Below are 25,468 nucleotides of genomic sequence, written 5' to 3' on the forward strand. Positions count from 1 at the left end.
TAAATAAATAAAAAAAATTGTGACACATACATCCATGAAATGAAAACAGAGAACTGTCAAGTGTCAAGTGTTAACTAATTTTATAAATGCATAGTTTTATGTACTGATATCCAAGATATTCTATTCCAATAGGAAATTTTGATAATGAACAAGCAATATATGATTTTAAAGAAATTATATCGTAGAAATTCTTATATACACAAACAATGCTTACATGCGAAGTTTTCGAGTCCAGATAATTTAAAAATTCTTTGTAAATATTTGCAAATAAATAAAAGTAGAGCTCAATATTTACAATTAAAATATCCTGCGGTTAGAAATTTAAACGCCGAGAAAATTGAACATTTAGTAGGGACTATGTACGACATGGGCTACTCTAGAGAAGTTCTTGTTGATGAACCATCCTTGTGTAGTTACTTGCCAATTACTTTGAAATATCGTTATGCTGTACTGCAAGAATGTGGACTTAGTAATATATTGATCCAACATTTAACATCATACTTACAAATAATTAAACAACGAAAAGTTAAAGACCTGAAATCAAGTGGAATTATACCAATGAACTTAAATATTGAAAATAGACTAGCAAGTTATATGACTCAATGGCCAACATCCTTGACAACTCTGGTTTATGGAGATGTAAATGAATTTACACTTTATACATTAAGAATTAAAATAATCCAAAGATATCTAGAATTAATGCTAGATTTAAGTCCAGAAGAATTTGCAAGGGGACTGCAAACTTATCCTACTATAAAACATCGACCATTGCAAACAATAAATGAAACTTTAAACCTGCTCAAAAATGAAATATTAATGCCCCATGATAAGTTAAAATCAAATTTATATTTAATACATGCTGATGCTGACAATTTAAAAAACATTGTATATAATTTTAAAAGTATAGGGGGTATAAATATAAAAGATATTATAAGAATGCATCCAAAATTAGCGATGGTGAACTGTTCTACTATGATGGAAACTAAACGAGTACTGAAGGAATTTGGTGTAAGTAAAGAAGCTCAAACAAAATGTTTTGATATATATACATTAAGTCCCAATACAATAAAAGAAAGATTACAAGTGGCTAAAAGTATACCAGAATTTAATTCTTTTTTTAACCATCCCAGATTTTTAAAGATGATACATTTTAAAAATACAGCTTTGAAAAGGTTATTAATGTTATATAATATTGACAAAAAATGTTTAAGTTTAAATATACTCTCGGGAAGTACTGCACATTATGAAACATTTGAAAAAGCTCCAGGTGATCGATTTGGAAAGGGAAAAGATATAGTTTTCTGCATAAGAGAGTTATTGGAAAAGAAATATAGTTCAAATCAAATACGAAATAATATAAAACGACATCCTTTTTGGGTCAATATACCATTGGTGCAAATCAGATATGTTTATGAACAACTAAGTGCTAATTATTCCATACACGATATTTATGAAAATTGTTTTATTCTTCTATATCCATGGAATAAAATCCGTGACATATGTTGTTCATTTGATAAAAAGGAAAATACTAATCCATTACATATTTTACATCAAATCGATCTGGCAGAACTAAGTTCCAGTCAGAAGCTTAGTCTAATTTTATATTTGTTAGAAAGAAGCCATTATTTTAGTGGTAATGGTGTTTGGTCAGAAGAAAAACATAAAAGCATAGATAATAATATATCAAAGGCAGAAATAAAGAAATTAATGTAAGCTTTTATAAAATAAAATATATTGTGTTATGTTTTCTTTTCTTCATAACGTGTAATGTGTTTTTTAATTTATGTGTGATATTCACATAATTTTTTTGACGTCATAACGTCTTATAAAACGACTAGGATAGTAGGCATTGGGAACCTAGTGTTAAGACACTCCCAATTTAATGCTGAATTTTTCGAGGCATTGCGTATTGAGTGACGGGACTCAACGCCGGAATTTCGCTTCGATGCCAGAGCGAAGAAATGAAGATATTAATAAATAATAATTCATTCCCCCGAGTGAGGATCGAACGCACGACCGTGGCGTTACCGTCACACCATTGTGTCTCTTGTGTTATTCGACTTCTATTGTCAGGTGTGAATTGAACGAATTTTAGTCAACTGAAATTTATAAAAACTGATAACAGGGACGGACTTAATACTGGAACTATTTCTGCTTTCATGTAAATATAAAATAAGTAGTGATGACTTTTTCGAATATAAAATAATAATTTATTGAATTTTAAACTTTTAGGTTAACTAATGGATAATAAACTTTTTTAGTTTTTGTCTATGTTAATGTTTTATTAATATCCTTTTCCACCTGAAATTCTCAAAGGTAACTTTTCGTGAAAATGTTACTTTTTGATATTTTTTAATGTCTGCCACTGGCAATACTGCATCAAAGTCAAACTTCAAAGTTCAATGAGACAAGACAAAGACAGTCACTGAACTCATATCACTAATGTGAGGTCTGTGGTTACGGGCAATATATGTAGGGAAAAATGGCGACTTTACTACCTCGTTCTTTTGGTCTTGCGGAAACTATATTTGTTAAAAATGGAACCAAGGTATGTATAAATATATTATGTCAAATATTTTAAATACATAGGCATTGTGTAAAAATATGCTATACGCCCCTTAAGTGCTCATTTCGCTCGATATAAGTAATTTCTACTTACGTATTATACATTTTATCAGAATACGTATATAGTAGTTTCCACAAATGACATAGCGCTAATTTTGAATTTCAGTGGTGCTTAACTATTACGTAAAATCGTCAGTTTCAATTTATGTAATTATAAATTTGACCTTGTCATTTTCAGCACTAGTGACCTTACGTCACTAATACGCAATGTTTATTTCTTATTTTAGCAGATTTAAATCTAATATTGTGTGCTTACCTGTGAATTCCTTGAAACTAAAATAAAATTTTTTTGTTAATCAGAAAAATCTAAAGAGGAAAATATTTCCTCAAATATACGTATATACAACACATTTAAATAATTAAGCAAACATAATAACATATGGAAAATTCAAAAAAATTAAGAATTATAACTTAAAGACATGCTTTTTTTACTGTCATAATTTTCTTTTTATTGAAGATAGTTTGTCTTGCTGCAAAAATTTATAAGTATTTATTAAAATTATTTTTTTTTAGCTCTTGGCAGCCTCAACATCCAAGAATCTACCATCCAAACAACAAGTCCGTAACTTAAATGTACATGAATATGTAAGCTATACATTGCTAAGGGATAATGGTATACCTGTGCCAAAATTTAATATTGCTAAGACTAAAGATGAGGCAGTGAAGTATGCCCAGGAATTGAACACCAAGGATATTGTGTTAAAAGCACAGGTAATTCAATATTTATAAGTAAATTGATATGTAATTGTTTTAAATAATTTAACATACTGATGTGTATCAAATACCCAATTAAATATTAATTTTATTTATTTAGGTTCTAGCTGGTGGAAGAGGAAAAGGCGCCTTTAAAAATGGGTTGAAAGGAGGCGTGAGGATGGTTGACACGTGAGTTTATTTGACTGTAATAATTGGTATACATTATTCCTTTAAGTATATATAGATAGTATTAATATGTAGATTCACTATTAAAAAATTATTACAATTTGAATTTTAAATCAAAAAGTAAATTTTTTAGTAAAAATGGCTACAATGAGTGTTTTACCACTAAGTTCTGTCTGAATGAATATGTGTGAAGTTAAAAATAAATTATAATATTATATATGTATATCAGAGCCCATTATATATTATGGGAAATTATATATTATGTTCTGCTCATAAAAAAATATTGTCTTGCACACATTTCCAAATTTCTGGTTCTGGTAACACAACACAACTCCACATAGAATCACATCCTGCTATATGCAGAGTAAGTACATCATGGATCTAAAAAAAAATATGTTTTTCAGACCTGAAGTTGCTGGAGATATTGTTGGGAAAATGCTGAAACAGTATTTAGTGACAAAACAAACAGGTGCAGCTGGCAGAATCTGTAATATGGTCATGGTCACTGAAAGAAAGTTCCCACGTAGAGAGTTTTATGTTGCAATTATGATGGAGCGCAGTTTTAATGTATGTATCTTGAGTACTTTTATATTCTTCTTAATACTACACATATACAGTGGTATGGCAGTATATTTTAAATTAACTATGCTTGATCATGTACACATCAACATTGAGGTTAATTGTGTATCAAGCTGATTATAAATAACTGGCTAGTAAGAGATTATTGATCATGGCCTTGTTCGTTTCTTTAGTAGCATGTTATAAATAATGCACAATTATTTTATGCATTTATAAACAAGATTACTTTAAAACAACCGAACTGAACTTTAACTGAAAGTATGATTATGATTTCAAATCACATTCTGAAATACAATAATAAAATATTATTATTTTAATACAGCTGCAATTAAAATATTGGCTTAAAAATGATAATTTTTTAAATATAGAATTACATTTTTATGAGAAAATCAGTTACTAAAATAAAAACTTAATAAAAAGGTAAAAATTTAATTTTACAACAGGGTCCTGTTATAATAGCATCATCTCAAGGTGGTGTTAATATTGAGGATGTGGCTGCGGAGAATCCAGATGCTATTACATATGAACCCATAGATATTGTCACGGGCATTACCGATGAACAAGTATCACGTGTGGTCAACAAGGTATGTTACAACATATATGAATTTTTGAACAAATTATAACATAAATTGCTTCCTCCTATAGTAATATCTTAATATATATAAAATGTTTGCCACACCTACTTCTTATATAATATGGTAATAAGTTACTGTTATTGTGTGCTGTTTGGATTAATTCGTTGATAAATCAAAAGTAAATCTTATTTAGTAATATAATCTTATGGGGCAGTAAAGGCACATAGAACCTAGTGCCAAAACACTTTGTCCTCCACATTCAAATAAATTGCATGTTAAGCAGTGGAAGTCAGTGTCACTCTTTATATTGCCAGAGAGGGAAATTGTAAATATTTTAATCTCTGGAGATTGAATTCACAAGACAGCAAGACTGTCTTGATAAGCCACAATGGTCTTATTTTTTAAAAAATCTTAATTATTTTTTTTTATTATTGATTAATTGCCAGTTTTGCTTGCTAATAAAAAAAACAAAATTGTATATACATTAATTATTTAATTAGCCATTAGTCCAAATAGACTAGGTTGTTGTGGCCCACTGTCACGGAGGGTCAGACTGAAAATGCTACAGTAGTGGGTTCCATTCTTACTCGATGCAATGAATTATTTTAATTTCCTCACACTAATAAGGCTAAGGGCAGGATTGTGTTTCGAAACTTAACAATGCCTTAAAAGTTGGGCAGAAATCTTAATTAAGGTCCTGTGCCTACCCTGCTATATACTGTTTGCAGCAGGAAACTATATTTACTTTGTTTCTATTTTAGATTGGACTTGGTGAAAAAGCTAATGAAGCCTGTGACATGATTAAAAAAATGTATGACCTCTTCCAAAAGAAAGATGCCTTGTTGATTGAGGTCAATCCATATGCTGAAGATGCTGTTACAGGCCAATGTAAGCTTGTTCAATTGATAGTTTTATAAAATTAAAAATACAGTGTGTTTATCATGTTGTAAAAGTTTTAATTTTTTTTTATAAAACAAAATTCTTCTGTCTTTGTATTTCTGTCGTGGCGCAGCAGCACAAAGATTTGACTGTAATGCGACGGTTGTGGGTTTGATCCCCACTCAAGGAAGTGAAATATTTATTTATGTATATATTTCCATTTCTTTGCTCTGGTGTCGAGGCAAAGCGCGGGATTGAGTTCTGCTACTCAACACGCAAAGTGTCTTAACACTAGGTTCCCTCTGCCTACTCTGCTGTGTGCCAGATACAGCGTGAAGTAGATTTGATGTATGTGCAGCTATCTGCACAGATTTCATTTTATATTTTTTTTATGTTTGATTATTTTCTTTAACAATACGCAAAAGTTCAGTAAACCTTACTTAAGGGCGGCCAAGATACGCGTACTGTACCTAGTGATTTCTATTATTACTAAGCAATTTTTACTAAACATTTTATATTAAACGTAAAAATTTTTTTTTCAGTTTTCTGCTTGGATGCTAAATTTCGCTTCGACGACAACGCCCAATTTCGACAAAAGGAACTATTTCAACTGCGAGACATTACCCAAGAGGATCCAAAGGAAATCGAGGCTGCAAAGTTTGATCTGAACTATATTGCCCTAGATGGTAACTTTTATTACTATATTTCTTTTCCTTCAGTTTTACCTAGAGTAGATATAAAGAACCTTGTCCAAATTATATAAATTAGAGCGGTCTACTCTGTCCAATTTTCGAGATATGCTTGTTGACCGGAACTCAACGCAGCGCTGTGGCTTGTTACTAAAACAATAAAATAAAACGAATTTAATCGAAAATTGCGAAAAGGAATCGAACCCACAACCATAGCTTAAAGTCAAACTCTGTGCCCTTGCGCCATGACCGTCACAAATTCCCTACACTGAAATATAATTACTATGTTTACATTTATATAGGTAACATTGGGTGCATGGTGAACGGCGCCGGGCTGGCCATGGCCACCATGGACATTATCAAGCTGTACGGCGGCGACCCTGCCAACTTCCTCGACGTGGGTGGCGGTGCCACCGCGCAAGCTGTCTCCGTTAGTACTATGATAGCTTTAAAAGATGTTATGATTACGAAAAAATAGAAATAATAAAGAAAATATAGAGTAAAGGCTTCATTCTCCCCAGCAATCATTAATTGCAAATGGCATTGTAAAATGAAAAAAAAATGAAATAATCATTCCCTTGTGGCGAGATTGAACCTACCATTTTGTTTCCAGTCACTGCGCCCACAATGATCGACAAGGCAAATATAGACAAATTTTATCTTACTTTCGTATGTCAAATAAAAAAAATTGATATAAATTGATTGTTTATAGGAAGCCTTCAAGATTATCTTATCAGACCCGAAGGTGACGGCCATCTTGGTGAACATCTTTGGAGGCATCATGCGATGTGACGTCATCGCTGAAGGCATCATCAACGCCGCTAAGAACCTCAATATTCAGATACCAGTTATTGTTCGTCTACAGGTAATAAATTATGTTAATAACAATATAATTATAACTACCTAAAAAATATCCCACTACACTAACATAAATACCTAACAAAAAATTTAAATTGTTATTTTATTAATTTTGGGTCGATAGTTTCGTTTATTATCTATATAATTAAAAAGTAAAATAACTAAAGCAAAAAAATAAACATACATTTAGTAATTTTTTTTTAAATATTATAATCTTATCTGGTGATAAAAATATGTAAATAGCTTTCACTTTATCACTGAGATTACAGTTAGCATTTGGAATGCAAAATGATTTTCGAAATGTATTTTTTTTTAATAATTTAAATAATTATTATTAGGCCGTCAAATCGCAGGCACAGCAGCCTGTGTCTGTAAACGCGACAGCCTCGATAATTCGGTGGAAACTAGGGAACGAAAGTATCTTAAAGAACGGACTGTCTTATACTAGGTTCCCCCTGCCTACTCTGCTATAGTGTGAAGATTAAAAAATAAGTTTATTTCAAAAGCTACACTCATATATCTGTTAACGTTAATAATAAGACTGTTTTATCTAAGCAACACAGCCGGTCCATGTGGCTGCACATCATTTGACTGTTACCAATTTACCATCATTTTTAAAAAAAATACTAATTCTAACACAAAATATAATATATTATGAAAAATTCCAGGGTACAAAAGTGAATGAAGCCAGAAAGCTGATAGCCGACTCCGGCCTGCGCATAGTGCCTCGCGACGACCTGGACGAGGCCGCCAAGCTGGTGGTGCAGCTGTCGGAGATCGTCGCTCTCGCCAAGAACGCCGGCGTCGAGGTCAAATTCGACATACCTAAGTACATGCTAGAGAAGTAAACAGTATTGTAGATTTATTGATCCGTACACAGCTGTATAATGTTGTCGTTGTTTATATTTTCAATAATAATCAATTTGTAGGGTTGAAATATTGTGTTTTATATACATACATATTTTATGTAAATAACACTTTTATTTTTTATATTAACTTTATACTTTGTTGATACATATTATATTTTTATTGATTATATTTGAAAATCTGTGTACGGAATTCTGTATTAGTTATCGATTTTATAATATTCATCTTATTAATCTCATATTTAATTTTTTTTCGAATAATACTTATACCTATCGAACTTGTGTAGAGTCATTATTCTTAATCACTGTTAGTCGCCAGTGAGCACGCTTCGAGTAATGTTAAGCTAATAGTAAGCTGTTATTTATTGAATTTAGATTGACATTTAGATATTAGGAACAATTGTTTCATTGATTTCATGTATTTATTGTTTAATGTTACATAATATAATTATAATGTAATCGTAATAAGATTCGTCAATTTTGTTATTTCTTAAATATTTACTCTTGTCTCCAAATGTCTCCTCTAATGAGATTGGCTTATATGCGATTGATGTTATTTATTGTATTAGAAAAAGTACTGCCCATATTTAATGTAAAATAGTCCAGTAAATTTTAACAGTATATTTATTTGTCCTTTTGAAATATTATTTATATTTTTGGAAATTTATTTACTTTTCTTAATATTTTATAGTACATATTAATATTATTATTGGTTTACTGTGACTGGTATTAAAATAACATCAATATTACACAATACTTATTACCTAAAATTCCTATGCCTACCTTTAAGTACTTCTGTACAATATGTTTCTTTGTATATAGTGGACTTGCATTGAGTTCATACATTTGTCAGTCAGTGTATTTGAAAAGTACAACAATATGTATATGATTATGTCCAAGTGATATTTATTTGTGGCTGTTTACAGTTATTTGAAGAGTAATAAATGTATTTGGATCGTGTATTGTAGTTTTATTAAATCTAATTGGTAATTGTGTATTATATAGTATTATTTGTGAAATTAGAAAAAAGAAATCATAAATAATTAGAAATTGAGAAAATAATTGATAAATAGTATCTTATCAATGTCTAAAACAATATTAAGTAGATATATAGTTGATAGAAAATATATTTTTGACCTTAGTTCTACTCAAGTATAATATTAAAATAGCATTTTATATGTTTTTCGAATTATTTCGAATTATTAATTATTCACCAGAAAAGGACATTTCTAGGAAGGTAGACATAACCTGCCTCACCGTATTTGTTTAAATTAATTTCGATGCTAAATATTCTTCTTTTCGGAAACTACAAAAGATCTTGATGTGTATTTTATAACCTAGGTCCTAAAGTGATTGTCGGCGAAAGCGAAAATCTCATTGTTATACATGAGTTAAGCCACCAGACAATATTGTTATTTAATCTGCAACTATTTGCCAATATGATAAATTGACTAATTGATTGAAAGACTATTAAAAGTTACTTTTTTAGCTTCAAGCTTTACCCCACTTATATCAGGGTAGGTAAAAACAATACAGTGTTAAAACACTTTCATCTTCAGTTTTCGCCCAATTCCGAGACAGTGTGTTGGATGGAGAAATTCAACGGCACGCTTTGCCTTGTTACCAGAGCGAAGAAATGAAAATAAATATTTCGCCAAGAGAGAATCTAACCCAAGCCGTCGCGTTGTGCCGCTGCGCCATGAGGGTGTGAGTGATATTTATTAATCAATATAATATTAATCTTTAGGTGGGCTTTCATTATAAGAAGAAAAGCGGTGGACCTGACGGAAGCAGTACTTCATGTACTAAATAGATCAAGAAGAATTCTTGGATTTTTACCATTATATTTTAATAGTATTTATAAATATTGTTTTTGTGAAGTAACGCGTTTCTTTTTTAACAATGTTTATAATTTAAAAATACATGTTTACACATAGATGAATAGCTTTATTTTGTTAATCTTATTTAATCTTGCAATAAAACTGTACATGATTATACATATTTATTAATCTAAATCAATAGAAATATATGTTTATTTAAATGGACACGTTTCATTTAAGACAAATGAAAACATTGCCTATATATAATATAATATGTATATATGAATCTAACTAATATAAACTAATTGTTCAAAGAAACAATTGCACTGAGAGCGTGTGAAAATCACCGATAGCTGAGGCTTGGTTTTCTTATGTAGGACCATACACTATACAACTTCCTTGCTGGGTGTCGAAATACCTAAAGCTTCTTCGTATCCTACTTTTGTCCCTTGTTTATCTGTAAACGAAATAAAAATATGTCTTGTTAATCTTTACTAATATTATAAAGCTATAATTTATTTGGTTAAACGCCTTAAATCCAGCAACTTGAATTGAAAAAACCCTTTGTGTAGGATAGTCAATTTAATGTAGAAAGCTGCAAGACATTGGTCACTGTAACTATGGTGAGAGTTATGAAACGGCAAGTACAGATTTTTTATTATAAAAAAATTGTTAATAGTTATTTCTTTCCTGAAACACATCTATTGTAAATGAATGTTAGTACAAATAACAACAAGGATAAATTGTATAATATTAAATACCTTTTTTGGAACTTTTATTTTTCTTTGTGTCTTTTTCTTTAGATTCTTTTTTTGACTTCTTATGTTTTTCAGTCTTTATTTTCTCTCGAGTTTTGTCATCGGAGGCTATTTCCATGGTTTTATCCTTAGAGTTATCTTCAGTAGTAATGAGTAGGTTTTCTTCTAGACCATTATTAGTAGATTCCGCTAACATTAAGTCAAATTCTTTATTATGCTTAGAACTCTTTCCCTTTTTCTTATGGCCAGATTTTTCGGAAGATCTTTTTTCTGTTGATTTATTTTTCTTAGATTCTTTTTTCTTATTCAATATGCCACTCTCTGGTGACGGATATTGTTGTATTCTTGTTACCAGCAATTCTTCTTCACGGAGTGGTCTAAAAATATTAAGTAATATAAATATGGCATAGTGTTTGCATTTTATGTTTCAATTACAGTAGTTCAAATAGAATAAATTATTTTCTAGCTATACTTACTAATAACAGGACAGATTTTAATTTTAATATAAAAAAAAGGCTTATAATAAAAAAAAGTCAGTCGCGCACACAACTACGTTACATATATGTAGTAGTAATATTTGGACTACTTTTTTCTATATAATCAACTACCTGTTATTTTATAAGCTTAGCTTCTATATAATAAACTTCGTGATATTTTTTTACTAAAAATATGGTGCATGTCTAGTATACCAACACTAAATGTAATTAACTGCACTAGTTTGTATATATGGTACGTACACGTCGAGGTCGAGGTCGAGCGCGCGGTGCGGGTCGTCGCGCGGCGCGGGCTCCTCGTCGGAGGGCGCGGCGCCGTCCGGCAGCTCGCCGCCCTCCGCCACCGCCGGCCGCGCGCACTGCTCCGCCTCCACTGTGGACAGACAATCATTATTACTTACAATTACAACAATGTATGTATACCTATAATTAGGGCCAATTGATAAATTTCACCATACCATTTTCATATTTTATCAAATTAAACGTTACAGGTTGATCTCTTAATCTAGGAGAAAAGAGAATCGTAACGTATGATATCTGATAGAGATATATTTTTGTATCTTCTGTTACACTTGACTACGCTTTTTTCAACATTCTGCCCATTTATTAAGTAACCTAAAATTACGTTGAGTTTATTATCGGGCAAATTAATGTCAATTATTTCTTTTATATCGTTGTACAATATATAGTTATATATTACTATATCTAGATTATAAATGGTACCTTCAAATGTGTCATTTATAAAAATGAAAAAATACTAACAGTCACTATCTGATTCAGAAGAATGCCTTTCAATTTTGTTTTTCCTCTTCTTTGATGTTCGTTTTTCTTTTTTCGCTTTCTTAGAACTTTGTCTCGTAGTTAAGTACATATCAGATCTCTTAGCTGAAACAGTACAAAGTGTTTTAAATAAAATTAGTTAATATTTTCTAATGTACATTTTTCTGTGTTATTGAGATATAAATCTAGTGGGTCAAACTATCACTTTTTTAATATTGTTGAATAACTGAAACAAAATTAATTTGTATAATACAATTCTTGCTAATTGGTTAAAGCTTATAAAAATAATATGAACATAAAAAGACCGTTACGGTGCTGCGGCATAGCGTATGATTATAAACGCGTGGCTGTAGCTTCGATTTCTCCTCAGGGGTATGATTTTTTTTTCGCTCTAGTAAAACGCGCCGTGGTGGACTCCATTCTTGTAAAGTCGTAACACTAAGTTCCCACCGGCTGCCCTGCGATATGCGGGATACAACGTGGAGCTAAAATAAGAAAATAATATAAAAATAGTTACTAACATTTAACCTGCAGCGGCACTTCCAGCGCTATCTCTGCTATGGGCACATCGTCCTGGTAGGAACGCGGCGAGTCGTCCTTCAAGTAGTGCGGGTTGTTCGCTTGCTCGTGGCGCCGGGCCTCTCGCAACTAGGGACGATTTTATATTTTAAACATTGTTTTATATTTATTTGTAACAGAATATACTGATAATATATAATACCTCACAAAAACACAACTTATTAATATTACTTGTGAGTGGTATTATAGGTTGCTAACTACTAATTTTTATTTTTAAATTCGGCGGAAAGTAGGGAACGGAGTGTCTTAACACTAAGTTCCCAGGCTTACTCTGAGTACCCCCGCTATGTGCGGGATACAATGTGAAGCTAAAAAAAGGGAAGTACCATTTCCAACTCCTCCGGCGTGAACTGCGTAACGGGCTTGGCATCGGGCTGCGCGGCGGCAAACAGTGCGCCGCCCTCCTCCTCGCCCTCCGAGCTGGAGCTGTCCGACGACCAGCGGTCGCGCGACAGCCACTGCCCCAGGTCCAAGCTGGAAGATATATTCACATGTATTAGTAGTAAGGCCTATGTTCAACAGTCGTCGATGTACAGCTAATGTAATAATATGATATACACATAGTAGATTGTTACCAACTATACTTATACTAGTCAATATTAATACTATAGCTGAATGTATGTTTGATTGAATGCGCTAATCTCAGGAACAATACTATAATTATAGAGAAAAATATATTATTTAGTAGACTATATTACACATTGATTGTTTCGATGTAATTATATTGTACCTATAGCATCTGCGGTCAAAGATCTCACTTAGAAGATTGGTGAAACTACAGATAAAAGCAGTTTAAAGGAATTAAATGTCATTTGTGAACACAAGTATTTCATTGTAAAAAGTAAGTAGAATTAATATTATAAAAATATTCATTTAACATAATATCTCTATTAAAGTATTTTAAATATATATTCGGCATATACATACTCGGCCGGCATAGGTACTTTTTTCTGTGCTTTGGGTGCCACAGGTTTTAGTTCGCCATCAAACAAACTTGCCAATTCTTCAATGAGTCCCCCACTAAAGTTTTGGTTTTCTTCTCCATTGATTACATTTTCATCAGTATCTATACCATTGCTAAAAGCAAAAATGAATTTAGTAAAATTTGTTCTGTCATATTATTTTATATTTTAAGATACATAATATAGGTATTACTCTTTTAATTTTTACATTCTGGAAATTGTAGCAAAAATGAACGACGCACTTTTTATGACATCTATTTCAAAGTATCCAAAACGTTATCCCACTGCAACATGAGGCCAGTTGTGGCGCAGGGGCACAAACGTGTGACTGTAAACGTGACTGGTTGTGCGTTCGATTCCCACTCTAATGAAATTTTTATTATTTTATTTTTTTTACTTTGGTGTCTCGACACCATAGCGCGGCGTTGAGTTCCGCCTCTCAACACGCAATCTCTCCAGAATTCAGCGGAAAGTAGCGAGCCGAAGAGTCTTTACACTCCCTCTTCTTAAGACTCCCTCTGTCTACCCTGCTAGAAACGGAATATAGCAAAAAGAAAACAATGACCGTACATGTGCAAAATGCTTAATAATTTTTTTGTAAATAATTTAAGGTACAGAGCTAGTTATACATACAGTGTAGCTTAACATTTAATTCTGGATATAGCAACGCATGTAGGGCGAAGTCAGTATTAGCACCTTCTGCTCTCCACTTTCCGATACTTTGTGGCTAATTGAAATAAAACAACATATGTACATACCTTTGTTCGTGTTGCACCAGCGTTGTAACTTCATCTATGACAGCCTCAGCCTCCGGCAGTGCTGGGTCGGTGGGAGCCACGCGTCGCAGCACCACGTGCAGCAGCGCCGTGGCGTTGTGCGCGCGCTCCTGCACCTCCATGTCCTCGCTGCTGAGGAGCGGTCGCAGGCCAGCCAACGTCTCGTGGATCACCTGATCAAGTTTATAGGGATATTGTTAATGCTAAGGATAAAAAAAATATTTTGGGAATTGTATAAAACTTGTACGTAGGGGAATTCGGAACTGTTATGAATTTAAAAAATAAGCATAAACAAATATATTTTATATTTAAAAAAAGTGTAAGGATTTGCTTGCTAATATTATAAATAACTTATAACAAGAGTATAAGAATATTGATGTGCCTTAATAAGAACTGGATCCTTTAATTTTTTACAGATTTTCTATGAAGTATCTTTTTTCTTTAATGTTGAATAATACTTTAAAGAAAACATACAAAATTAATAAGAAATACTAACAGCCAGTGCAGCGGTGCGCTCGCCGCGTCGCTCATGCGCACGCAGCAGGCGGGCGGCCAGCTTGAGTGCGGCGTGCGCGCACACGGCCCGCGCCCGAACGTGCGCGCCGCCGCCTGCGCTCGCGCACTGCGTCAGCGATGACAACGACTCGCGCATCACGTCCTCCTCCCTGTGGAAAAATATTTTAATTTACTTAAAAAGTTTTTTTTTTGTATGTTTGTTATGTTGTTAATTTGCTAATTATTTTCATATTATATTGATGGCTATTTTAAAAGATAATTCAATAATGAGGGATTCTTATATGAATCCCTATGTTATCTAAATTGATAACATTTATATGGGTCTTTTGTTGAGAAGTAAAATTATGCGCAGATGACGCTGCGGGCGCGGGCCGCGGTGCATTCTGGTAAGAAGACTAGGTGCTCACTCGCAGTACTCGCTGAGGACGAAGGCGGCGGCGTAGAGCACCTCGCGAGACGCGGCGCGGGGCGGCGCGGCGGCTGCGCGCGCACACAGCGCCGCGCACTCCCGCGCCGCGAACCCGCGCGTCTCCGCAACGCGCGCGCCCACCTCCGTCAGCTGCGCCGCGATCATCACGCCTAGGGAAGGAACTCTCATAAAAACAAACCAACACATGTCACTTACTAAATGTTGATTGTTTTTTTTTACATACTTTTATTAAACTCTTTTTAACAATTTTTAAGTATCCGAAAATCGAGGAATATTTATAAAGCCAGTAAATTGAACATTTAAGTAAGTCATTAAAGAAATTTACTATTTTTATAATCCACAATTATTGCTTATATATAAATATTTGTCAATTGTTAGTCTACTATTAAAAAATCTTATGACTGACTATAGAGAATTATAACCAAACTTTTATAATCCAATTTTGATAAAAAAAAAATTATGAAAATATGTTAAAATAATATAACTTTTTTTCTAACATACCATGTATAACGGTTTAAACTGTTAAATTAATATAAACCTTACAAAGCTGCTACCACACATGTGTTCATTTTTGGGGCAGCATCTTACTGTAAACACAGTGGTTGTGGACTCATTCTCCACCCCTCTTCATTTTCCACCCCTGTACAACCAGCATTGAGTTTTGCCACTCAAAATATTATATTTAAGTGGAAATTGGAATAAATGCTCAAACTACTACTAGATTTTACCATGCTTAGCGCTAGTCTCCATCTCTGTGAGCTCGGCCAGTACCGTGATGTACCACTCGAAGTGTACCACATGTTGATAGTTGTTCTGTGAGCATATCTCTATCATGCGCGTAAGCAACTCGTCGCGATACAGCGTGCCCTCCGCTCGTTCCATGTGCACCATCAACTTCTTCACTATTTCTATTAAATTCTTTTTGGATACCTGTAATTAGAATTTTTTTTTTTTAAAGGGTTGTTCCATATCAAAAAAATATATAAATTCTTATACTTATTTAGAAAGCGTAGAGTATTTATTTTACAAAATATGTTATATTTACCATTCCATATAGCAGGCCAAGAGCCCTCAGTCTAATTGATTCGTCCTTGTCGTCCAAACACGCTAAAACTAGGTCCTTGTGAGCTTGAACTGACTTCGGGTGAGATTTAAGTATTCGAGACATTGCCAGCAAACCCAAATATTTTACTGTAAATCATAAAGACCGTTTGTAATATCGAAAGACATGTTGAATTTGTGATATCCAAATTATTTAGATGAAAAAGTTCATTATTTCTAAAATTTCATGTATATATATATTCCTTAGAATAAGGAGGGTTGGGTGGTCTATGTCCATCCCAGAATACTCTCGTGCCCAACCGTATTTTTAAAAACAAAAAATAAAGCCTGATTATTTTAAAAAACTTTACACATAAAGTACTATACTAACTACTAAGTATTACTTCAAAACAAAAGATGAGGCTCCCCCTAAAAATTATCTCTAGATATACCCATGAGATGACTGATGAAGAAAGACAATATTTATAAATGTAAATAAAAATTTCGTAAAAGAAATTATAGATTTTGAGGCCAGCCGTGGCGCAGGGGCCTGTAACTGTAAACGCAACAACTTGCGGGTTTGGTTCCCACTCAAGGAAATGAAATATTTAATATTTTAATTTCCTTACAAAACGAAGCTCGGCGTTGAGTTCGTCCATTCAACAAGCAATGTCTAGAAAATTGAGTAATGTCTCAAAACTGGGCTACGTTTGTCTACCCCACTATAAAAAAACACCGTACAGATACTCAACACACACACATACTCAACAATAAACAGCACAACTTACAATTTTGGTCGCTGTCCTCAATGAGTATCCTAAGCTTCTGTACGCATAGTTGTACGGAGGCGGCGTGTCCCGGCATGCCGCTGCTGATGCTTATGAGCACCGCTATCACCGTGTTGATGCATTCGTACAGCAATGACATTGCTGTAGTGCTACATACCCATAAACGTGGAATTGAATAAATAGATATATAGTAACTAAATAAGTATATATATATTAAGCTATATATAATTTTAATATTACAATTTTCGTCTACCATTTGGTGAACACATTGTAAGCCCCCAGAAAGCGTAGTAATTTAATAACAGATCACCCTATATGTACAGAATGAATAAAGTAGATGTTCTTATTGTGTTGCTATTTTAATAATATAACAGTATTCTGTATTTGTTTTTAATGTTAACAAAACATGGTTTTGTCACTCATATCACTCTTTATATTAATTTTCCAACATAATATTATATTTCTTTAGAGCATCCCAAACATTTTATCTGCATTAATATTATTAATTTTGAACTTGCTCTTGAATCCTCATGAAGTCCTCATGAATCAAAATAATAATACAAACTTGTGCAATTAAAATTAGTTCAAAGTGACATAATAATTACTCAGCTTGAATTGTAATTAAATGTGCATATAATATAAATGGGTTTAATAAGCGTGAGCCTATAGCCTAAAAATACCTATGAAATTCTGGAAAGGATTTTCTGATTGACTGATTTTGAAGCTTTTTGATAATTGACTAAGCGCGATGACTTCTTTTCATCAGCAAACAAGCCTATTCACACCTACACCTAGTACTATATAACTTAAATGAAGCATTTGTAACATTTCTTATAAGAAGCAGTTCAAGCATTCTATAGATACTTTTTATTACTTTTAGAGTTTTATTGTACTCATGTTGTCAGCATTACTTTCCCTTTACCCCATAGAGACCAAAAAATAGTACTCTAATATAGGATTAGTACATATGCCACTGTGACTGACTCACCTATGTATTAAATTAGTTAATGGTTCTATCAGTTTCTTGCCAAGTCGGGGCTCTAATGGGGTTAAGGCACCAAACTGGAACAAATACAATGAAACTACATAAAACTAGCTTATGCGAGGATGAGACTATGAATTCAGTCCTAAAACCTTCTCAATTGAACTTGTCCAGAATTGAAACGAAATTCGAGTCCTAAATTTTGGTTTCACAATTTTCATCAGCAGCAGCAAACATAATATAAAATGTGTAGCATGCCAATTTTGTGTAAACTCAGTGTGAAGTGGTGGATTCCAGCAGGATATTCACTAGTTTTTTGTTTTACAGATAAACTTTAAAACATTTATGTTTTATTTCTTATCTTAGTGTAATTGAGTGGATGGTAAAAACAGTGAATGCCTATCAGTTGATGTCATGACTTTGGAAGCTGTACACATCAAACTGCTAGTTTTGCATATTATGTCAGATCTGCAGCAACAATATATGAAGAAGCCTCTCTGTAAATGTGGATCAATTCAAGTGGGTGTGGATGAAACTAGCTGCTATTTTATTTTTATAACAATACTCGGGTACCTGCAAATTAAATCTATGAGGCTTTGAGTAATTTTTCTCCCAATTTCTGGTTCATACTGAGTCATTAAACCAAACTGTGGAGAATTAATACTTATTAGATAGAATTTTGTGTGAAATGGTGAACTTAGTTGTTACCAGTTGGTAGTTTTATTCCATGAGTGGATGTTTATGTTTTAAAAACATGACAGAACAAAAATGCCATAAATATAAAGGTATTATATAAAGTAATTAAATCAGTAATGTACAATAAATTTGTAGAGATAATAAAAAAAATAGCTTCACACTGTTCCCACATGTAGAGATAATAGATTCTTAATATTTAAAAAACATGTTATATAAATATTAATACAGTAAAGAAAATATATTTTTTAATTTTACCAGTTTGATGATTTTAATTAGCATCCAATTGTTAGTAGATGTTGTCATTAATTTAAAAAATACAGGAGCTAAGGACAGATAATTCTTAGGATTTTTTCTTGCCAGTTCACACACAACATTAACAGCTGCTGACTGCACTCCTGTTCATAAACATAATAATACATTTTTTGTTATGAATGTAAATGCTTAAATCAGAAATATTTAATATTTTTAAAGAGAGAAATCAATATACTTACCAGGATCAGGATCTTCTAATTTTTCTTTTAATTTAGGAAATGCTGGCCTTAGGGCTTCTGGGTATCGTAAAAATACTTTATACATCATTAAAACAGCTTTCATTCTGAGGTAGGGTTTAGTTGAGCTCATCTAAAAGTATTAGTAAAGTCTTAAGTATTTATTGAATTATGTATTTACATAATTGATTTGGAATGGCAAATATATGTAAATATTACTCACCAATGTCATGATATCATTAGCTAAATCTCTTGCTAGATCATGTGAAATAAAGCAACTCAAACCACTTAGAGCTAATCCAGCTTCATATTGGTTTTGAGCATTCAGATCTTTTCTTATCATATTTGTCGTAAGCATCAAAAGTTCAGAATCAGCATGAAATGATTGACTAGCTGCTAAGTATCCAATGCGTTTAAAAGTAAATTTATTTGAACTCATTACTTCTATGATATTAAAAATAGCCCATGAAATATCATATCCTAACATTTGTAGCTGTAAATAACAGTAAATCACGTTAAACATTATATATTTTTTTTAATCCACATAATAAACTATTTACATATATAGTTAATTGCATGTTTGGTTGTAAAAAAATCCATAGATAAAAAAATTATTGATATCATTGTTTATACAATATAGGCATTAAATAAAAAGTTTTGTAGTGGGCACTTACATATGTTAGTTTTGCGACTGCATTAGCTTTCACTCCGATATTGTCTTGTCGCAATTCCAATTTAATTTCTTCCATACATTGCGCTATATATTTTGCCTAAAATGTATATTGTTTTTAAGTATTCTTATTACTGTATAGATTTTAAGACTTAAATTATCACTATTAAACACATATATACCTCATTATCTTTGTTATTTCTGATCCCACGAACTAAGTCTGTGAGATTTTTATCGAACATTCTTTCAAAGTTACCTTTCACCTTTTTCAAAGCCATTTTATATATTTTTCCTCTCTATACATAACTTTTAATAACTTATATTTATTAAAATGATAACACAAGGATGAAAAAACAGCGAATTATGTCAAAAAGAAATGCTTAAACTGACAATCTCGAATCTATCAAAATCGTCCATGCAATGTTGGCTAAAATGTTGCTAGCTAAATTATGTCAATTTTTAGATACAATGATGTCATCTATAATTTAATTAATTCATAAAACTTGATTATTAACATAATTTGGTATATAATTTTAAGCTTCTAATAATTTCAGTCCCACGCTGTATCCCGCACACAGCAAGGTAAGCAGAGGGAACCTAGTGTTAAAACACTCCGTTCCCAATTTCTGCCCATTTCTGTAGATATTACGTGTTGAGTGGCAGAACTCAACATTGTGCTGTGCCTCGACATCAGAGCGAAGAAATGAATCGAACCCACAACTGTCGCGTTACAGTCCACCCTTGTGCCGCTGCGCTACGACCAACTCAATATATAAAAAAATCAAATTACGCTATATAATAAATGGTGGATACGCTATATTATGTATAATTTGCTCTCCTTCGTCTTAATGTAGTGAAATAGTGGCTGCACGCTCGATAAAGCATGACTTATTGTCATGTTCCTACTGAGCCTGACTGAGTTTACAGGCAAGAAAGCAGAATAAACAATGGAGAGTCTGTTAAATAACATTATGTGTTAAATAAAACTATGCAATGAGATCTGATCTGAGCACATTGATGAATCATACGAAAGTACTACTAGAATACTACCTATCGTTATAATCTACGTATCTGTTTTGTGCATATGTATATGTAAGTATATGTAAGTATTGTATCTCTATATGAATGTATATATGGTATCTATGTGTGTATGTATTTATGTATGTATGTATTTATATATGAATAGCGTATGTTTATATGTTTGATATAATAAAGTACAAAATATCTTTATGCAAAGTTAACCGCCACCAATTGTATCATACTATTAGTTTTTGTTAAAAAAAGGGTTGCCTGTAAGAAATCACTTACAGTGATAAGGCCGCCCATGCACTGTATCTAAATTACAAATTTAATTGTGTAATTTAAATCTTCTTTGTGCAATAAAGTGTTTTTGATTGATTGATTGATTTTTGATTGAAAGTTCTTGTATAATGCTACTAGCTGACTGAATTGTGGCCCATCTTCAAGATGTTACGCGCGGCGTTGAGTTCTGCCACTCAACACGCAATGCCTCCAGAATTCGGCAGAAAGTGGGGAACAGAGTGTCTTAACACTAGGTTCCCTCTGCCTAACCTGCAGTGTGCCGGATTCAGCGTGAAGCTAAAAAAAATATATTATTTGTTTTTTATGCCACTTACCAGTACTTAGTTGCCATAATAAAAAAAACACCTATATTTTTTTGGATTAGATAGTAGATAGCAATGATGAGTAAATGTGTTCTGTGGTAGATAGTTAGCATGCAAGTGTCACCTGTTTTGTACATCGTTTCTGTCACTTTCTGTGGTATTGATATTGATATTTTAATGTTTATTTACTTTCTCGGTTATATTTTAACTCCTTAATTTAGAACTATTCTTCTTTGTTAAAATCGAACATAAAGTAAACATACACACTACATTTATTTTTTATATAAAATGATTATTTTTTTAAGTGATTTACAAAAAGAACACCTAAACGTATTGCAACAACATTCAATTCAGGGTATTTATATTGCATTAATAATGACTTAATTAATAGTATACCTACTATATATATATTATTAATAGAAATATATAAAATAAAAAATAGCCACTACATAAATTTGCCAATACTATTTATTGTTATTTACTTACTTAATCTTACTATGCCATATAATAATTTTAAAACAACAGTAAATACTTTAAAAAAGTTATTTAATGAAGGAATGCAAATTTTAGAAAAGCTTCTAATTAACTTTAAAATTTATAGGCTATATATGTAATCTAATTGAAAAATGTAAGAACTTTATTCATGCTTTAATATAGATTATAAAATGCATGCTTATATTAATTTAATCTTTATATTGTATACAAAATTAAAATAGTCATGAAATACTGACTTGGAAATGTTTTATTTCAGTTTTGGTTGATTTCTGTAAACTCACAATAGACTATTTTAGTAATGGAGTTAATGAAAAGAAATATTTAATAGCTGCAGGTAAAAAACATGCTCGCTTTTAATATTATTGATTTATTAAAATTTATATGATATTATGTAAAATAAATTATTATTTTAATTATAGAAAAGCTGAATGTGTCTGTGACAGTTATTCAAAATCTAATATATGCACTAGCCTTTTTGATTGTTGAAGGTTGTAAGCACAATGTAAGTTGTTAAAATATTGTCTTAATACATTTAAATATAAAACCTATATTTTCAGATAATATATAAAAATAATTTGTAGCTTTCAGAAACAAATTTTAAATCCTCATTGGCAATAGCTGGGTTTTCACACGAACAGCAACTTGTTTTATTAAAACTTTATGAGACAAAAAAAGAAGAAATATCAAAGGGGCTAAATTTATTACAAGAAAGAGAACCAAATTTTCAAGATCTTCTTTGGAGATTTGAAATTCAGGTAAATATATAGAGCCAGATGCTGCGTGATAATGGCCTTAATGTGTTATTGTATTTGTAGTTAAGTTTTGTACTTAAGTCATGAAATTGACTTTAACATATCACAAAATATTTAGCCAATATTTTAACATATTGTCATGATTATATTCATAATATTCATTATATATTATATTATATTAAATTATTACAGGTGGCTTCTAAACATTCTTTAGATGAAATAATACCAATGGTTTCAATGGATTTTGTACTTACTACACCCAAAAACTATGGTCAATCTAACGGAGATATGGTTTCCACAGTTAAAGAGCTTAGGTCGATAACACCAATAAACAAAGTATCATCAATTTCAGATGCAAAGGCAGCTAGTCAATGTCAACATATAATAAATCATGTTTTACTACAGTCTGACTTACCTAATCTAGTACATTTAACACAGAAATTGGATGAAGCTCTAAAAGAATCTAAAAGTCAACATGTTCGTAAGGTGCAAAGAGCATTACAGTAACCAAAATATAATAAAAATTTTAGAAAGCAGGCCATAGGTTGAGGATTCTTATTGCACTTGAGGAAATGGCATATTTGATATTTTCATTTCCTCACTGTGGTAACGAGGCAAAGCGCCACTGCTATTCAACAAGTAATCATGAATGAACACCTCCAGAATTCGGTGGAAAGTGCCGAGTAGGAGTGTTTTAATAGAAAAGTAGTGTTTAAATACTAAGTTCCCAGGTTCCACCTGCTTACCCAGCTAAAAAAATATTTAAAGTAGATTGGAAATTTGATATATTGGAATAATTGTTGTGCTTAATCATTCAGATAAAGCAATATCTGGCCAATGGAGTTTATGATGAACAATCTTGTAAACATACTATGCTTAAATAACGACATAATAAACTGTATATAAAATATTTAGTAATTATAGTAACATTCCTCACCGTTGGTCGAAAAATTCGAGAAACTATTGTTTTGATGGTGAAGACAGTCGCATTTTACAAGTTTCGACAAAATGAACAATAAAGTGGAACAGTTGAATAACGAATATATACCACCAAAGTAACGATTTACGTGTGCCAGGTTTGTAGTCCTGAATCCTGAAAAGGGGCCATGCTTCAAATACGTTACGCGTTTTACATATTTTATAATGATTTTTTTAGCTGTGTGACCTTACAACAAAAAATTATTGAACTAAAAAAGCAGTTCCTAAATTATGTTTGTATATTATATTTTGAGACCGTCGTCACTTCGACGACCACTTGTTAATGAAATTATTTAAAATTTTCATTTTCTCGCTCTGGTATGAAACAACAACAAACGCCACACTGGCGTTGAGATGAATCGTGTCGAACGAACTCTAGGTTCCCTCGGCCTACCCTATTTATGACCTCTTGCCACTCCGCATAATCACCCCTTTTCACACCTAACGCATGACGTAATTTACGGATGGCCTCTAATACCTGTATAATTGAGTCTGTAAATAATGTAAGACATTAATAAAATATACCGTAAAACATACATTTTGCGCTTTTTTGGTATTTTTTTATTGTTTTTGGAAAATGTGGTCGAGTTTTCGCTTATGTCTCTCCTTGTGTTATGGTAGTTTTTACATTTAAGGTCGACAGCGACAGCAACAGTAACAGCTTTGCTGTAATAGTCGCATTGATTTTGATCAGCTCACAATAAATTCCAGTCGTGGCGCAGGCACAAATTTGAAATTTACTGTGGCCCTGCTGATATAAGACTCTGGCAAGTTAATTTAACGAAATTACTTATATGTATTCGAAAACTGCACGTTTCCTAGCTATGGTTGGATGTAACGAAACAAAGGTGTTGATTTTAGGATAAACTTTTAAATAACCCCAATTATATTATTTAGTATATTAAAAAATTCTTACATTGATAACTATATATAATTGTATAATCCCAATATATAAATGTCAGGATATATAAAAATATCGAAATTTCTATAAAACGGATCTATTATTGTTCGGTCGTAAGCAAATTTAAATGAATTTATTATTAGTCAGTACAAAAATATAGAAGTACAAAGGAACAGAATGTAGGTATCTGTGGAATTTTTTCTCGGCACACATAAAGTACTTACCAGTTAAGTAGGTAAGTATATGATAATTTGTACACATAATTAGGATTTAAAATAAATGTTTTATTTAGTTAAGTAGACATGAGATTAGAAAAGATAACTTTCAAGTGCAAAGTTATCTATAATAATCTCTGATAAGTAAACCACTTATTATGATTAATACTTTTCTTTCTTTTCTTTAAAAAAACAGGAAAATAAATTTTGGGTTCTGAATATACTTGGGAAAAACATGTTCAGTTTTCACATTTCCACTAATAAAATATGAAGTTAGGATTTTAAAATTTTTGTCCGTCTGTTTATACATGCACATCTTAACTTCTGGAGGGATTTGAATAAAAAATAAACTTTTTTCCTATAGCTTTTCGATTTTGAAAGATGGCACTCCTGATATAAAAAAATAATAGCACATCTAAGCTATAATAGATAATTAAATAGATACATTCTTAACAGAAATTGTTGAGCGTGAAGACACGTTACTTGAAGTAACATATTAAAATTGAATATCTGGATAAGTAACTATAACAATCCAGCTAAATGATAAAAGGTAGCATATTTTAGACGACATTTCAGCCGCCTGAGCTAAACATGTTAGGCCTTATCCATTGATATGTAAAAATTTTAGATTTGGTATAAGTATGTAATGAAGAACTATAATAGCCCAGGTACTTAAATCATAAGAAATAACGAAATGTTGCCTTGGCAAAGAATTGTATAAGGATGTCGTCGTGACATAATAGTATAGACTTTGACTGTATTACAATGA

General features: G+C 31.9%; 4 protein-coding genes across 6 annotated transcripts; 3 read left to right on the forward strand and 1 right to left on the reverse strand.

Moving 5' to 3' along the window:
• Positions 1-27: 27 nt before the first annotated feature.
• Positions 28-1,742, forward strand: LOC146534567 (transcription termination factor 5, mitochondrial-like). Its single transcript, XM_085192851.1, has one exon. It carries the CDS (start codon positions 145-147, stop codon positions 1,711-1,713), a length of 1,569 nt encoding a protein of 522 aa, XP_085048977.1. The 5' UTR covers positions 28-144; the 3' UTR covers positions 1,714-1,742.
• A 644-nt stretch (positions 1,743-2,386) lies between these two features.
• On the forward strand, positions 2,387-8,913 carry ScsbetaA (Succinyl-coenzyme A synthetase beta subunit, ADP-forming). The gene is made up of 10 exons (XM_085192852.1): positions 2,387-2,548; positions 3,139-3,336; positions 3,440-3,510; positions 3,912-4,074; positions 4,530-4,670; positions 5,423-5,549; positions 6,083-6,226; positions 6,532-6,659; positions 6,942-7,094; positions 7,756-8,913. The coding sequence occupies exons 1-10, from the start codon at positions 2,483-2,485 to the stop codon at positions 7,933-7,935; spliced, it is 1,371 nt and encodes a 456-aa protein (XP_085048978.1). The 5' UTR covers positions 2,387-2,482; the 3' UTR covers positions 7,936-8,913.
• A 966-nt stretch (positions 8,914-9,879) lies between these two features.
• On the reverse strand, positions 9,880-20,151 carry g (adaptor-related protein complex 3, delta 1 subunit-like garnet). 2 transcript variants are annotated; one of them, XM_085192849.1, is made up of 19 exons: positions 19,916-20,151; positions 19,738-19,833; positions 19,287-19,556; positions 19,067-19,196; positions 18,831-18,970; positions 17,886-17,959; positions 16,898-17,046; positions 16,114-16,259; positions 15,797-15,998; positions 15,046-15,217; positions 14,619-14,787; positions 14,105-14,295; positions 13,312-13,461; positions 12,711-12,858; positions 12,327-12,453; positions 11,788-11,910; positions 11,269-11,398; positions 10,535-10,908; positions 9,880-10,230 (listed from the first exon to the last, which is right to left on the reverse strand). In XM_085192849.1, the coding sequence occupies exons 1-19, from the start codon at positions 20,009-20,011 to the stop codon at positions 10,160-10,162; spliced, it is 2,958 nt and encodes a 985-aa protein (XP_085048975.1). In that variant the 5' UTR covers positions 20,012-20,151; the 3' UTR covers positions 9,880-10,159. The 2 variants fall into 2 exon arrangements, with proteins under 2 accessions (XP_085048975.1, XP_085048976.1); XM_085192850.1 differs by lacking the exon at positions 17,886-17,959 and adding an exon at positions 18,453-18,526.
• Positions 20,152-21,423: 1,272 nt separating this feature from the next.
• On the forward strand, positions 21,424-24,119 carry LOC146534570 (COMM domain-containing protein 2). Of its 2 annotated transcripts, none has more exons than XM_085192859.1 (5): positions 21,424-21,515; positions 22,110-22,187; positions 22,273-22,355; positions 22,435-22,608; positions 22,798-24,119. In XM_085192859.1, the coding sequence occupies exons 1-5, from the start codon at positions 21,470-21,472 to the stop codon at positions 23,110-23,112; spliced, it is 696 nt and encodes a 231-aa protein (XP_085048985.1). In that variant the 5' UTR covers positions 21,424-21,469; the 3' UTR covers positions 23,113-24,119. The 2 variants fall into 2 exon arrangements, with proteins under 2 accessions (XP_085048985.1, XP_085048984.1); XM_085192858.1 differs by having other exon boundaries at positions 21,429-21,713.
• Positions 24,120-25,468: the final 1,349 nt, after the last annotated feature.

This window comes from Heliconius melpomene, chromosome 11, assembly GCF_056956725.1.
Source record: "Heliconius melpomene rosina isolate 202511_hmr_F chromosome 11, ASM5695672v1, whole genome shotgun sequence".
NCBI classification, from domain to species: Eukaryota; Metazoa; Arthropoda; class Insecta; order Lepidoptera; family Nymphalidae; genus Heliconius; species Heliconius melpomene.